General features: G+C 48.3%; 2 protein-coding genes across 2 annotated transcripts in view; both read right to left on the bottom strand.

The window, feature by feature from the left end:
* Positions 1-346: 346 nt before the first annotated feature.
* axin2 (axin 2 (conductin, axil)) lies at positions 347-14207 on the bottom strand. The gene is made up of 10 exons (XM_075453386.1): positions 13388-14207; positions 11444-11575; positions 8764-8866; positions 6734-6874; positions 6100-6623; positions 5826-6002; positions 5505-5717; positions 5262-5390; positions 4350-4508; positions 347-1976 (listed from the first exon to the last, which is right to left on the bottom strand). Exons 1-10 carry the CDS (start codon positions 14194-14196, stop codon positions 1850-1852), a joined length of 2514 nt encoding a protein of 837 aa, XP_075309501.1. The 5' UTR covers positions 14197-14207; the 3' UTR covers positions 347-1849.
* A 28-nt stretch (positions 14208-14235) lies between these two features.
* The window catches only part of cep112 (centrosomal protein 112), a 106905-nt gene continuing 105396 nt past the window's right edge, over positions 14236-15744 (bottom strand). The window contains exon 28 of the transcript XR_012767908.1: positions 14236-14316. The gene's annotated coding sequence lies outside the window, so the exon portion shown is untranslated. The remainder of the gene's footprint in view (positions 14317-15744) is intronic.

Here is a 15744-nt window from a genome sequence, read left to right as displayed (position 1 = left end):
ACATTTCGCCGTGTAAATAGCCGAGTAAAATGACACGCTGTACATTAGCAGAAATGTTTCATTAACACACACTTAGCTCTCCCTACCGTTTACCATTAAACACACACAGGGGCTCTAGTGGCCAAATTAATGCTGCGTGTTTTCATTTCCAACAGGGAGCACATTAAGAGCTGATAATGGATGCAAATCTGTTGGAAATTTCTCACAAGACCCAACGAGTTACACCCTGCACAGCGGGGCGCGTGCGGTGCAAGTCTTTAGCACATACAAACACTCTCCCCGTTTCCCAATTAGACATAAAAAATAATAAATAAACCCAATCACAACATACAAACACACACAGAAAAAAAGCCAAAGTGATTTTCTAATTTGAAAAATAGAACATTTTAATAAAGGCTACATCTCTTCATAATTATAATAATTAAAGTACCGAGGCATCTTTTCAACTGAGCTCTATAGAACGCATAATTTACAGTTTACATGTGGAGCTGAGGAAGCCATGAAAAATATCAGAAAACAGAAAACATGATGAAACGGATACTAAAAGGCATAAAAATATCTTTTTTTTTCGACATAAGGCCCCTTGTAAAAACCAAGGGATTAATAAGACCCTGAAAACTGGGTAAAACATGGCAAGAAGCCATGGAGGCACAGCTACTGTACTCAATTAAAAAAACACAACACTATGAACATAGTGTGTACATAATCACCGTCATTTTCATCTGCAGCTCATCTTGCAGGATTCAAATACACACAGAATAACCCAACTCAAAGCAACTTCATCTCAGACACACACACACACACACACACACACTTACTTACACAGGTAAGCACATTGGGGAGCATTATATAGAGCTTTTTGTTGGTAAATATTAACATTGGTGTAAACACATTTTTGGGGACTCGAGGACCTGTTCAGGGCAGTTTCCTTAGTACATATGAAGGCTATTTGTGCGATGCCTGCGCCATGGAAACAAAGGCACTAAGACGTGACTGATCAAGGCTAGCTGGGCAGAGTCCCAGAGTAGGGAATTAAACATTAATAGCATTTTTGCTCATTTTTCATAGCACACTAAGGGCCCTTCAGAGCAGATGGGAACATATCCACAAATAGCACTGCAGTAGTAAATATATGATCGACATCAGAGAGGCATTCTCAAAGCTTCAGCAGTTCAGTATCCAGCAAAGAGACCAGCTGTTACGGAGGTATTTTTTTTTTTGACAGCTCAATACGAGGGGCTGAAAGGGAATCAAACCACTTCTTTTGCTTGCAGACTGGTGCTCTGAAGGGGAGAAATCTTGTTTTGTGGGATATTGGAGAAGTTTCTCCAACTCCAAGCAGCTTGTCCATGGAAGAAGAATAGGATTCGGGGCTGGGATGTTTCCAATAAATAGCAATAGAAATCTTTACACAGCAATACGAGCATCACAATACAATGCAATGTACATGTATATCTGCATATACATCCTAGTAATGTGCTGGCGGCTGCCCGCGGGCAGACACTGGCACAGGCAGGGGTCAGGTAGGCTCTCAGTCTCACATTTAACCCACCATCCCACTACTTCCACAAGTGGTCATTCACCTAGAGTCTCTGGAGATTTCTCTAATGGAAAGGCTTGAGTCCAGCAACATACAGTCCATATTTGCTTCACCTCAGAGCGGCTGGTCACTTCATAGTCCAGCAATATGGATGTCTCGTCCTCCTTTCGTGTTCTTCTCAGTCTTTCTCGTGTCCTCAGCTTTCTTTCACCACCAGCTAAAGTCCAACAGTCTAAGCTTTAACGGAGGATATCCATATAGGTGCGAAGCATCTGTAGGAGTGTATTCCACAACACTGGCAGTATACAGTCACTCCATCCTCTCCACCTTCCCCAGGATCTTGCCTTCGTACGTGGGCAGCAAGGAGCTGTCATCCGACACCTCCTCGAACACGGCGCCGCACTCGAACTCATCGCTGGCTTTCTTGAAGTAGTACCTGCATAACAAAAACATAAGAGTGTTAATAGTCAGACATTTTTTTTTCCAAGTACAACAATCATGACTCAGAAAGCCGGCCAGCTGCCACTCCCTTTATTGGACCTATTGAAACATCAAGCCTCAAGTCTGCCATCTGAACTCAGCTCACATCAGGCCTGCTGAGCCCACAGACTGAGGCGGGGCGGACAATTCTGCCGGGAAGAATTGATACCCTCCCTCATTTGTTCTCCTTTACTTCTTTCCTCCTTTTTGCTCTGGATAACATTTGGTCAATTAGACCTGTGTGCAAATGAGGGGGTCCTTTGACCAAAAGGCTAAAATTTCGGGTGCCGGTAAGTCTGTCTGTCATTATCGCCCGACTCCTACACACACGCAAACGTTCAGAGATGGAGCTTTCGCTCGCTCTAACCCCTGGATCATTATTACAGGACAAAGGAAAGAACAAAGTGGAGGAGGAGGAGGAGAAGAGAGCAAGAAGTACACCGTGTCCTTCCTTACCCCAGCTGATGGCATGAGCGCTTGCTGAGAGCTATAGGAAGGTCAGCTGACAGACAGAAAAGTAAGGAGGGGCTTCTCGTCAGCCATGACTTCACTGGGGCATAATGATGTAAACCCCCCCCACCTCAGTCCTCATTTAAGAGGAAGAGAAAGCAGCAGGGGTGAGTTGGTTAGCAGGATCTGGGAATCCACTCATTAACTGTGTAATGGAAAAATGCTTCAGTTTGCTCCGTGTGTGGGGTGAGTGGAATGCAGGTATGTTTGTTTGTGAGCCTTTTTTTTTTTCTGTAGATGATAAAGTTGAACATGCACTACCTACAACACCCCCCCCCCCCCCCCAAAAAAAAAAAAAAACAAGAGTGACAGGAGTTACTGAGCGCACATGTGCCAATTAGCACGAGGCTGGCCACTGGTTTGAAATACAGGAAGACTTTAACTAAACGAGGCCTCTCTCAGGAAAACAAAGGGAATGAGTAAGATAAAGTAGAGAAATAAGATGGAATGAAATAGCACAAGACATGTCTGATGAACGTTTCCTCTTTCTTCATCTTAAGACGATGAAAAAAAAAAAGAAAAAAAGAAACCGTTAAGTCTTCCTACTCCCCCAAAAAGAAGAAAAATCTTCAAAGAGCCATGATGTTTTTCGCTGAGAGAGACAGAGACTGAGAGAGCCTGTATTTCCACTGGAACATGTTTTATGTGGCTAGATCTGCCTCCCCCTTCTCTCCCCTTCTCTCTCTCCTTTTGCACTGACATCTGGCACCAATATCGTCTGGCAGGGCCAAGCGGTACTGTTCTTTGTTGAACCGCTGCCATGTTGAAATGACCCAACTCCACACATTCTCTGGCTGCTATTAAAGCGCTGTGCAGCTCCCTTTCCAAAAAAATGTGGATGGTATGACACAGGAACTTAGACAGTGAGCCAAAGAGAAAAAGAAGAAGAGTGGAGAGGGGGGGGTGGGGGGGGCAAACAGACAGATGTGGAAAGCCCAGAGCTAAGTACTTGTCACATTTGTTGATCCAAAAAAAAAATAAAAAATGCCCGCACACATCTGGACAGGATGAAGTTTCTCGAAGTTTTTTTTCTTAATACCTGTAATTATCAACACAATACTCGAGCCATACTTATCCTGGAGGCCGTGGCAGTCTAAACAATGAATGTTTGATCTTTTCTCTTTAGTGCCCACTGGATAGGAGCAATCAAAGTCAAATCTCTTTCTGCGAGCACACATAGAAGCTGGGCGGTGTAAGTCAGGGCCCTGTAGCGGGGCGAAAGCAAGCGGATCTGGCATTTAACAATCTGTCTTTCCAAAATATCCATAAAATGATTACAACGCGTGTAAGCGCCGTGCGCGCTCAACACAAGCACGCTCATGTGTGCACCCAATCCCACACCAGAGCGGAGAAAGCAGAAGAAGAAGGAGAAAAAAAAAAGGGTCTGATAACATCAGTGAAGAATTTGCACGCTGGCCATTTGTGTGAGTCTTTGTTGGTTGAAATGAAAGGGGCTGGGGCTTCAAAGCCATGTGTATTAAGTGTGCCTTAGCATGGAAATCAATACCAGATGGGACCCAAATCGCTGCAGTTCAGACTCTCCCACTAACCCCTGCACCACCCTCCCTCTTGTCCTTTCCTTTCTCGTTGCACGCGCACGCGGCCAGACGACCAACTGTGCACACACACGGGACACACGGGAACTCACGCTGATAATGGCGCTCGACACAAGTCGCCGGAGAGACATTTCAGGTCTTTATAAATTCAAGTGCACCTTACTGACGTTTGTGTCAAACTGAAGGCCGTGTTTATCTTGCTAAATCCCCTTTCATGAAACCTTAACTGACACCTCTGTGTATGCACATGTCCTTCTACACACCTGTAGTTGCCCTTCTTGCGGAGCTGCTCTTTGAAGTGGCCCAAGGTGAGACTGTGGCTCTTCATGGTCCTCCGGTAAGGAATCTCCTCGCCACAGAAAAAGTACGTCACCACAGTCTCCCCGACGCACCCAGCAGGGCTCCCGAAACCCTTTTTACACCTGTCAGGACAAAGAGAGGCAGAGAAAGGGATGTAAGAGAAGGCACGGACACTCCGTGACACTTAACATGATGACTAAAAGAGAAATAAGAAGCAGAGCAAAGCGTCTAAGGGATTAACAATAAAGTAGCAGCGACACGAGTGAAGATGACAGTGCAAGACTAGAAATAAAGCAACAGCTCCCTGTGAGTGTGTGACCCAGAGCCATCAGTAAGTCTGTGCTTGTGTGTGGTGTGTGCATAAAGAAGGGGCAGAGTTATCAATTCCCCTTCAGCTATGTCCAAGACTTTGTAGGCCCACTTCAGAGGAGCTCTCTCAGTGCTAAGCTCTGCTCGCCCCAGCCAGCTCACTGAAGGACGGCCAATAAAAACGATACATACAAATATGAAAGGGATGCGTCAGTCAGGTGGTGCAGTGACTACACACTCCATACTCACAGCACAAATACGCACAATTCATGCAAACAGAGAGGCAGTCTGTGTGCAAAGCCTAAAATTATCTCTGCAAAAAAGGGGGGGGGGGCGCCCTCTCTTTTCAGCGAGGATGTATGCGGGGTGTGTGCGTGTGAAAACGCAGCTTTGCACACGACTGCTCGTCTTTCTCTGTACATGTGCAGCTAGCGGTGCAGGTGACAAGTAGGAAGAGTTAAAAGGGTCTAAGTACACTGGAAGTTGGAGACTATTGCTGAGAGGAGGAGGAAGAGGAGCAAAGAAGAGGATGGGAGAGGGAGGGCAGGATGCTAGAGGCATCGTACTCTTCTGATTGGAGGCTGGGGCTGGTGGTGACCAGGCCGGCTGGGCTGGGAATGACTAGAGGGACGGGACCCCCACCCAGGACAGACACTTGGTGGGTCTTTTCCCGCTGAAGACTGGACAATGAATGCCTGGGAAGAGATGGGAAATAAAATTGGCTGCTTTAAAAACAGGATTTAGGATGACGATGCATGTCCTAAGCACACATGAAAGCAGATGAGGACCGCGCTCTCTCCTTTCTGTACCTTTGCTTATTGGGCTTGGTGGACTCCTCGAGTCTACGGCAGGCCTCCTCTAGTTGGGCCAAAGTGTTGGGAGGGGGCAGGGGCGGCATAGCAGGGTCTTGGATAAATGGCTGAGCTGGCTGGTGGCTACGTAAGTGGCCGCAGCTTCCACCGCCGCCCCACGTGTGCGTTTGAGTCGATGAGCCTCCAAAAGACTTCTTGGTGCTCTGGGTGCTAAAAAAAAGGGAAACAGAAAACAGGAATCAGTCATATGAAACGGATGGGACGTAAACTGGGGCGTTTCAGCAGTGAGTAACCCACAAATGCCCGAGCGTGGCTCACCTGTGAGACTTGTGCCTGCCCTGTCGTTTACTTTCCAGGATCCACTGCAGCACATTCTGGGCGGGGTCTGCTGTGTCGCTGGGCAGCTGTAAGGGCCCGCAGTCCTCCATGCACCTCTCGGCGACCCCGTCCTCGGCCCCAGAACGACACACGCGTCTGGAAAGAGAGCTGGAACGCCTGGGTGAAAGAGGAGTGGCATTGTTGATTTTCCATACGGTCAAAACGGGAAAAAAGAGAGGAAATGAGAACGACTGCGGTTCAAAGTGGGACTCACCCCACGCTGCTGTCAGATGAGACGGCCCCACACATCTCTCTGCCCAGGCTGCGGCTGCGCTGGTAAGGCTGACACTCGCCGCTGTTGGAGAACACGTCGTGCACCCTGAGGGCCGCCTCTCTTTCAATCTGCTCTTTAGACTTTGGACTCGCATGATGGTGGATGTAGTGGTGGTGGATGTGTTTAGTGCTCGGCCTGCTGACGAGGGTCCTGTTGGGGCCTAAAGCTAGAGTGAGTGCGCCTTGATCAGGGCTGGAGACAGAAGAAGTGGAGGGACCAGTCCGCACTAGGGCTTTGATTCCAAAGCCTGAAGAGGGGAATGGCCGGTGCTCCGGAGAGCTGGAGCGAGGCGAGTGCTGGATCACGTTGGGGGACTGGCAGCCGGGGGTCTTTAAGACCCGAGAAAGATGTTTATCCAAGATGGCCTGAGGATCCTCGTCAGAGGAACCGGGGAGAAGGGTCAAAGGATGGGGGGAGAGCTGCGGAGGACTTCCGATAATTTCTGCATCTTCTCTTTCCTCCTCCTGATAAAAAAAAAACAAAACAAAATAAAAACAAGGCTCGGTCATCAATTGATGGAAACAACACAATATCTGACAATTTCACATTGAACTCGAAGCAATCTCACACAAACCTCCTGAATCTGCTGCAGCCTCTCTTCCAGAGAGTTGATGGTGTCCTGCTCCCTCTTCAGGTTCTGCAGGCGGGACATCAGCTGGGCAGCAAACTCTGCCGGCTTCATCGGGACCATCTCCTTGGGAGGACGCTGAGTGCGCTTCAGGAGGAAAGAGTCGATTAGCAGTTGCAGCATTCCAAAGCAACCGTCGGCAACATCCACAAACGCATCCATAACCCCGTAGTCTCATCTGACTAAATTCATGCATTGTTTTCCACAACCGGCACTAATGATCAGGGGACACTAGCTGGCACCCAGGTCTACAGGGTTGTTTTAAGGGGAGGCGAGCCTGGTGTATGGTCATGCTGGGCCAGGCCTCGGCTGCTTTGCTCTGTCATCATCAGCAGGCCTCTTTAAAGTCAGCTCACTTCAAAGGCTTCCTCGTCAAATATCAAACACTCAGTGGGGGAGAATAGGGTGGTTGAGGGAGGGATGGAGGGATAGATTGATGGGAAGCAGTGGCTTTACATCTAGAAATAAAAGCCACATATCAACAGGGGGTGGAAGACGAAAACTCCAGGGAAGAAAGGATGAGGGCTAAAAAAAAAAAAAAGACATAGGAGAAGTTGAGATGCGAAGATGTGTGCTCACTGGAGAAAATGAAGAAAAGGGAGAATTCAAAGAAAGAGATAAAGGTGCCAAAAGGAGGGTGGCAGATCAGAAAAGGTTGAGGTAATTTATTCCCCCACCTTGTCACACACTGGGCACCTTCAAGTTACTGTGTCGTGACAGTAGGAGTGTGTCTGTGCACACACGCACACGTCTTAAATTATTTGCTTTTTTTTTTTCTTTTGCACTCAGGCTTTCTTGATTTTTTTTTCCTCCTCTTTTTTTGCACTTCTCGTGTCTCTTTGTAGTCGGGATAAAGGGGAGGAAAAGTGAGAAAAAGAGGGGCTGTTTGATGGTGCCTCGGGCTGGTGCACCATGGGAATGGCAGCCATCGCCAAAAAAAAAAAAAAAAAAAAAAAATCAGATGGGAAAACAAAAACAAGAATGAAAGCAAAAATAAAACAAAAGCGGGAGGAGCGGCGAGATCCAAACCGTGGATCTTTTCCTAATAAAGGAAGCGGTTGTGGCACATCTCATTGTGATGAAAAAAAAAAAGAGGGTTACATAAAGTTTATTTGAACAAATTGCTTCTGTTACAACTACTTCTGCAAGTTGCCCCCCTGCCTCAGGTTGGGCCCTCCTTTACTGTGCTTCTCTCGCCCAGAATTCAGTTTCTCTAAAGCCTAAAGCTACCAACTCCACTCTGACCTGCTGAGAGCTCACATGACATGCTCAGACTCTTCCCTCAGATCCTTCACTTTAGGGGAGGGGGCTGGCTGAGCATTTGTGTGTGTGTGTGTTGGGCGAGGGGGGTGGCAGTGCTGTGGAAGAAAAGGGGGCCAGCTCTGTTGGAAGTTGTCACTTCCCTGCGCGTTTGCTCCATTCATCTGCGGATCAAAGCGCTGCGTGCGCACGCACGTGCGTGTGAATGTGAGGATCTTTGTGTTTCTTTTTTTTTTTTTTGAGGAACCAGGCTGATTTCAGAGCCCCCCGGGATAAAGCGGCAGAGATCTTCCTCATCTCTCCCTCTTCTCCATATTCACAGCATCGGTAGGGGTGAAAAAAAAAAACCCCGGTGCGTTCCGAGCGCCGCGGCGATAAACAGCTTATAGACCTCCCCATCTCCCGCAGACTTCAAGGAACCCTAATGGGGGTGTAGGTGACACCAAAGGTAGGGAGGGGGGTCGTGTTTGTACCCGCGATCGTGCGAGTGTGTGTGCGTGTCTGCGAGGGAGGCTGGGCGTTTGACGTTACTCTTCAGATCTTTGCTGGTGTTGTCGAATTGAGAATGCCAAATACAGTTTGCACTGCACTATTCATAGATCTGAGAGGGACCGGGAACGCAGGGTGGTATGGAAATGACACTGTGGGACCCAGGCTCAAAAAGACTTCCGAGCATGTGCACGTGGAGTCGTGCATGTATGCGCTTGTGTACTTACGGGGAAAGCAGGCAAAGACACTTGGCTGTTCATCCTCATGTTGCGCTGCATCTCTCTCTGCTGCTGCTTCTTGGAGCCCAGTTTGTATGGAGGGATGCCATCTCTGGGGGCGCACAGACGGATCGCAAAGGTCAATTACCCAATCAGACACATCATTAAAGACCACACAGCCATTCAGGAAGAAGCGTGTTAGCCAATCAACAAGATCAAACGCGCTTCAAGCGAGGAGAAACCCAACTTAGCAATTCTCCAGTTTATTTTGCTTTTCATCTTTCAGACTTGATCTGAAGACAAAAAAAAAAAAAAAAAAAAAAAAAACGAGACTCGAGAGGTGAATCATGCCGGCGTTTCCGATCTGTGTGTGTGTGTCGGAGCACATCAGGCTGCAGGGTGGTATGAGGTTTTATTTGCCCTAGAAATGACACTCATTTTCAGCTCTGGCTCCAGCACAACATTGGGTACCCCGCCGGCAATTTCCTTTTAACACACACACACACACACACACACACACACACACACACACACACACACACACACACACACACACACACACACACAGTGTGTTTGCTGGCTAGAAGTCGTGTCAGCATTAGCATTCCCCTTCTGAGGTGTGTGTTAAGCTGAGGACACAGTTAGCATTAGCTGCTCATCATACCCAATTAAAGAGTTACTGCAGTACAGCACCCAAAGGTGCATCTAAGCAGGTTAAATGGATCCGAGAGGCCGACAGGCTGAAAGATGATCTCAAACAGCACGCAGGAAAGCCCGAGCTTCAAACTGAACACTTGACAGTGGAAAACAGTGCCTTTTCTGCCATGCTAAACAGCAGTTTCCCAGTGACCTAGCCTAAATGAGGAGCACTTTTCCACTTTTGCTTTGAAATGCCACAGTCATGCGCACCAGCAACCCCCCCCCTCCTCCTCCTCCTCCACACTTCCAATCTTCATTTGGCAAGCGCTGCCGCAGCCAGCCTCTGATCTCCGCACATCAAAAGGCTGGTTTGTAAGATAAGGTAATGTTTGAAGTCTGCGCAGCTGCATTCCCCCGCGTCCAAGCAAATCCATAAATAAGATATAAGCAAAAATCCCCCCTTCGCCACTCTCTCTTTCTCTTCCCAACCAACTGCCTCCGCCCCTGTTGCTTTTCCCCTCCTTTTTCTATTTTTTCCCCTCTCTTTATCTGTAAATGAGATTCAAATGTTTATGGGTCTTTCTAACTGACCTACAGAGAGGCAGATATTCTGATCAAGGCCAGAGCGGGCAGGAAATGAGGTGGGGAAGTTGTGTCCTTGCGGCCCGGGCTTTGAAGCTCCACTGGCCAAAGTACAGCAGAAACAGGACTATACGCGCCTCCGTGTCTTTGACTGTCAGAAGATATGCAACTCCCTATTGTAAAAAAGGCTTTACAGCCGCCGCATTTATGTGCAGTCATTGTCAGCCTGTCAGTCAGTAAGTATCTTTAGCTTGGTCGTAGTTGACTTGGCCGTTTCCCTTCGCAGCCATCATCACACGTAGGCCTTGATGAAGTAATGAAGGACCTGGACCAAGATTGTTCTGCTTTCTGTCCCACAAACCAGCTAACCGGAGCGCTGCGTGTCACCCAGCGACACCATATCACATTGTCATTTGAGGACGACGAGATTGCAGCAAGTAATCCTTTATGACAACGAGGCCAAAAGCACGTACACAGATAAGCTTGAACCACATGTGAACAGTGGCGATAAGTCAATTCCACGATTAGAAAGCTCCAAGAAAGTTTTAGGTCGGCAACTTACAGCTGAGTGGGCATTTCGCTCATATAGAAAGCAAAAGCGTTACATATTTGCTTACGTCAGAATACAAAACACTAGCTTTCTGTTTTTTTTTTTTTATTATTAATGTTTTCATTTATTTCTCCAACCCTCGGAAATCTAAAGCCTGCAGTCGGGTTTAAAGGTTGTTTTTTTTAAAACGCAAAGTAAAAATGAAATCAGAGCTTCGCCAATTACGACAGAAAGTTTTTTTTAAAACTCTCCAACGGTCATTGAACAAATCTTTTGAGTCACACCATTCCGAATAAGGAAAAACACCAAAATTCAGCTTAAAATGGGCATGTTTCCACAATATTCCCTCTTCAGCTGATCTGCAGGCTGCGTTAACACAGAGCTACGAGAGAGAATAAAAAAGTTTTGGCAAGAAAATACACATGGCATGACTCAGTAAAACATCAATTCAGCGGCGGCAACATAAGGGCTTCCAGCATAGGACAGTTTTTCAAGTCGCTTATAGTTCGATTTACACGAGGGCAAGGAGCCATTAGTGGATACGAGAGGGCGTTTGGTTCCACAAATGAGGGGTTAGTTCAGATTCTTTGTATAAATCCCTCATCAGTTAATTGGAAGAAGTAGCAAGGGGATCGGCTGGTGTTGAAACAGCACCCAGAAAAAAACGTAAAGCGGCTACACTCATTCAAACGTCTCACCTTACAAAATCTACACCACATGGGTTTTAAAAAATGGGGCTTGCCATCGACCCTCGCCATATACTGGCTGCTCCAGTCAAGCGTTAAAGGGGCCAAGAATCCATCAATATGTGCACGACAGCTAACCATTTCTTACGCTTCCGTTACGGCTGCCACCAGCCAGCTGACGCTAAGTGTGGGTTAACAGGCAAACGTGTGTGTCTGGATGAAATACACTTACACACTGCTGTCAGTTACTGACATGGCGTCATCAGTCAAGGCATCACTGGAAACCTCGCTGTCATTGGTGCTGCTGACGGGGGCGAAGGAGCCCACATGGCAGGGGTTGAGTGAGTCTCCTCTCCTGTATGATCTGGGGAGGTTACAACAACAGACGTGGGGTTCACGTTAATACAACTCAAAAGCAGCACGAGACAAGCCGGTGACATTTTATTTCTATTTCCCGAGGAGTGAGTGAGTGCGTTTCTTCCACGGCGAGGACCGCGAGATCAAGACAGGTTGGGTTTTCTGATGTTTGAGAGAGAAAAAAAAGGAAGAAAATTCCATGTGTGGATGCAGCCTTGTCCATTACCACCAGTTACTGCAAAGAGTAAATGCGACAGGCTAGCTGGCAGACGTCATCTGCGCTGGGAAAACTTCTGAAAAGTACCACAATTTCTCTTTCCATTCCTCTCATCCACACTCACTCTTTCCTCAGCAGACATGTCTTGCTGTGTTTGCATTCTTGCCATGGTACAGGACGGGGGGGGGGGGGGTGTACCCCCTCCCAAAAAAAAAAGTAAAAAAGTATGTGGTGGAACCATGAGAGTGTGTCAGAGAAGGAAATAAAAGGGGAGAAAGGGAAGAAGGGGGGGTCTTCACGAGGAGAGAGACCCAGCATGACTAAAGCCGCAGGCCCCCAGCTCCAGACTGACCTTCAGAGGGGCTCGCAAAGAGTCAGGTATTTAACACAGCTGGCCTTGCATTCTTCTCTCTTTCACCCCCTCATTTATCCTTTCTCCTCCCTCCCTTTCTTTCATGGGTTGCAACACCCCCCCCCCCCCCCCCCACAACCCTCCCCCTGTCCTTCCTTTCCGCTCTCTTTCCCCTCACTTTCGCTCCGAAAGCATGCCTCGTAGTCCCCATCCCTGAGTTTTCAAAAGGAAAAAAAGATAAAAGTGGAGAAGGCATAGAGAGAGAGAGAGGGGGGGGGGGGGGTGGAAATCAGAGGAGAATTGACGCAAACAAGAAGAGAGGAAAGAGGAGAGTGAGGGGAGGGGAGGGGAGGGGGGAGGTGGTGGGGGTGCTGATTCTGTACTGTAGCTGCTGCCTTTCAGGGTTTGTTTTCTTTTTTTTTTTTGTTTTGTTGTAAAAGAACCTGAGTCAGATGGGAGGAGGTGAAGAGAGGCAAGAGGAAAACAGAAATGGGTTCCACATGTTTCCGATCCATTTGGTGACAAAGATAGGGAAGAGGAAGGGTCGAGGGTCCACGTGAGAAGAGGGCGACTCTGCCAGTTTGGCCAACCGGCATCATGCCGGAGGAAAGCTCCCATCGCTCCTGCCAAAGCTGTCAATCTCTGTTTATAGAGTTTAACTCAACCTCTCATTTTAGAATTTAGCAACAGCAACATCAGAGGACGCCCCAGCTTTGGCACAATATTTTAAAAACTTACAATTAAGGGCAGCTTTAACCTAAACTTAAACAGAAAGAGCAGGAAATGCAGTAATAAGCATTCAAATTAAACGGCACAACCTTCACTTCAAAGTGCCAACTATAGATGGGCTAAAGATTTATATCTCAGCTCGACAGTGTGGTACAGGAGGAGGCATAGCATAGCAATGTCATCATCTATTATTTGCTGGCTGGGGCCAAAGCCAGCCGTGCTCTGTGAACTTTTCCTCTGGAAGACGATCTCTCATTCTGTGGAACTATTTCAAAGCCCCGGAAATCCAGGCGAGCGCCAGCAGAGGGCTGCTGCTGCTGCTGCTGCTGCTGGAGACGGTGAGAGGGGAGAGAAGGGCCAGAGAGAGACAGGCGGCCGAGGACAGACACTTTCTCTGCAAACTGTGGAGGAAAAACATGTGTTGCACTTGTGCACATGGGTGAACTAAGCCGGGACGTGAATCCTGCTTAGGTTCGCGCCAGAGTGTGAATACAGAGAAAAAGACAGTGTTGCAGACATACCTGTATCCCCTCTCCATCACCTCCACAGTCCTGGTTGGCACGGGGGCCTTCTGCCCCTTGGCCGCCAGTCCGACCAGCGCTTTGGCTTTGAAATCACAACTCCACTCCTCCTCCTCGTTGAGCGTGGGCAGGTATCCGCACACAACTTTCAGGTTGCCCAAAGCGCTCGCATTCACGTGACTCGGGTTTTCTCCCCCAGTCCTCACATACTGCAGATAAATGTCAGAGGTCAGGAACATCTGGTAGGAGTTCTCCTCCATGTTGCTTTGGATCTCCGTCTGCGCCTGGTCGAACATGGCCGAGTCGATGTGCTGCTTCTTGATATTATCCCGTATGAAGGTTTTAGTGGCGGGCTTCAGCTGTTTGGCAACGATGCAGTTGTTCTCGATGTAGCGCTTGTAAATAGCTTTGGCGACTCTGTGCGTTTTGGTATCCTTTAGGTCCATTTGCCTGAAGCCGTTGCAGGCGAACCAGAAGTCCAACGTGTCGACGCATTTCTCTCGCTCCAGGAATGTCCTGAACAGAAGAGCGCCGTCCTGGTCCCCCAGGAGGGAGTGCAAAGACTTTGTCCACCGGGAAAGCGGTGAATCCGGGGAGGCACTACCCTCTGGCTCCCCGAGACCATCCTCGTTCCTCCTCGCCGAGGAGCCCGGAGAGCCGAGCAGAGCAGGTTTGGGGGATTCCAGGGGTTTCATCATTGCGAGTTTGCCGGGGTAGCAGGGCGCCTCGCCCTCCTCCCCGGGCACCGGGGGTCGAGGGGCATCTTCGCGGAAACTACTGGCGATATGGTCCATAAGCACCCGGCTCATGACTCCGAAGGCAGCAGGAGAGGAGCCCGTGTTGCTGTTCGCCTCCTCTGAGCTTCTACTGTAATCTCCTCACTCTCTTATGTCAGTGGGGGGGCTTCTCTCTGGCTGCCCGTCTTCTCTCTGAAACACAAAGTATTGATCTAATCAAAACCAGATCCGCCCCGACTTCAAAAAGAGGGGTAAAAGAAACGCAGTCGGAGCCCCCTTTTTATCTTTCTTTTCTCAGCCCCTCACTGAATTTGACAGAAACAGGGTGGCACAGTGAAAACTGGAGGAAAAAAAAAAAGCGCCGCAGCAGCATTACATAAACAAGTTGTTCACTCGAATGAAGAAAGAAAGAAAGAAAAAAAAGGATTTCTGCAGGGAGGACACGAATCAACGAGGGTCTTTGCAGTGATTTCGCACAGTAAAGAAAAAAAAGAAGAAGAAGCCACCTGAGCTGCGCTCCAACTGCAGCAGCCTTTTAACGCCAAGGGCAGTAATCACACGTAAGGCACGCAGGGCTCAGATATGAACCGCATTAATAACACGTTTATCCCCCAATTGGCCGGAGCATTACGCGCAGGACACGGTTTCCGGACGCATCACGTCTGATTTCAGGGTAAGAGTCCGCCAGCCTGCCCGCCGTGGATCAGATACAAGCACACCTCCCTCCACAGTCCCCACCACTTTCTGAACCATGGCCATTTCTAGGACTCAACATCTCATCCCTCCTCTACCTGTAGGACATCGATGCGAGACAAACTCCAGGAGATGGAGAGACGTGACTAACATGGTGAATGGAGTTGCTGCTGGCTGCTGCTGGCATGCTGTTCATGGAGCTTTCGCCTGCTTCAAAACCATCTCAGCCGTGATCGAAGCACTTTGATACGGACGACCAACAGTCTCGTGAGATATCAGATCAGATGCTGATGTGCAACTTTACAGATGTCACTTTTTTTTCTTCTTTTTTTAACCCCCCCCCCCCCCCCCAACCACCAATACGCCCGAGTGTTGAGCACGGAGAAAACCCCAGTTCCGAACACAGCCGCGGCTTCTACTTCTTAAAAAAACAAAACAAACAATCTGTGAACATTACAAGTTAACATCTGAAATGTTCGACATTACAACACTGAAGGCGAACAGAGATGCGACCACTGCTTAAATGTCCAGTCTCAAGTACACCAAAGTCTCAGATCCTGTGTGTGTGTGTGTGTGTGTGTGTGTGTTGGGGGGTAGCTCAACAAGAAACGAGTACTTTCAGCATTATCTACTTTCAAATGAGTCCAAACTCAACTAAGTTCGAATGACAAACAAAGTGGCTGATAAAGGGGCTATACGGAGCGGGTATTTTTGGTGTTTAAACGCAACAAAAAGCGCGTCACCCCCCCTCCTCCCCTCCCAGAACGTTACTTCAAAGGCGAGTCAACAGCACATCAAAGAGAACTCCAATGGGGGCCAGTTTGAGGAGGCACGCACTCTCCTAACTTACCATCGATCCACGAGTTCGCTCCACAAGTTTACACTCCTGGTTTTTATCCACAAAAAGCGCGTATACTCCACATTACC

The sequence above is a fragment of the Odontesthes bonariensis genome, chromosome 21, assembly GCF_027942865.1.
Source record: "Odontesthes bonariensis isolate fOdoBon6 chromosome 21, fOdoBon6.hap1, whole genome shotgun sequence".
NCBI classification, from domain to species: domain Eukaryota; kingdom Metazoa; phylum Chordata; class Actinopteri; order Atheriniformes; family Atherinopsidae; genus Odontesthes; species Odontesthes bonariensis.
This window is presented reverse-complemented; position numbering and strand designations above follow the sequence as displayed.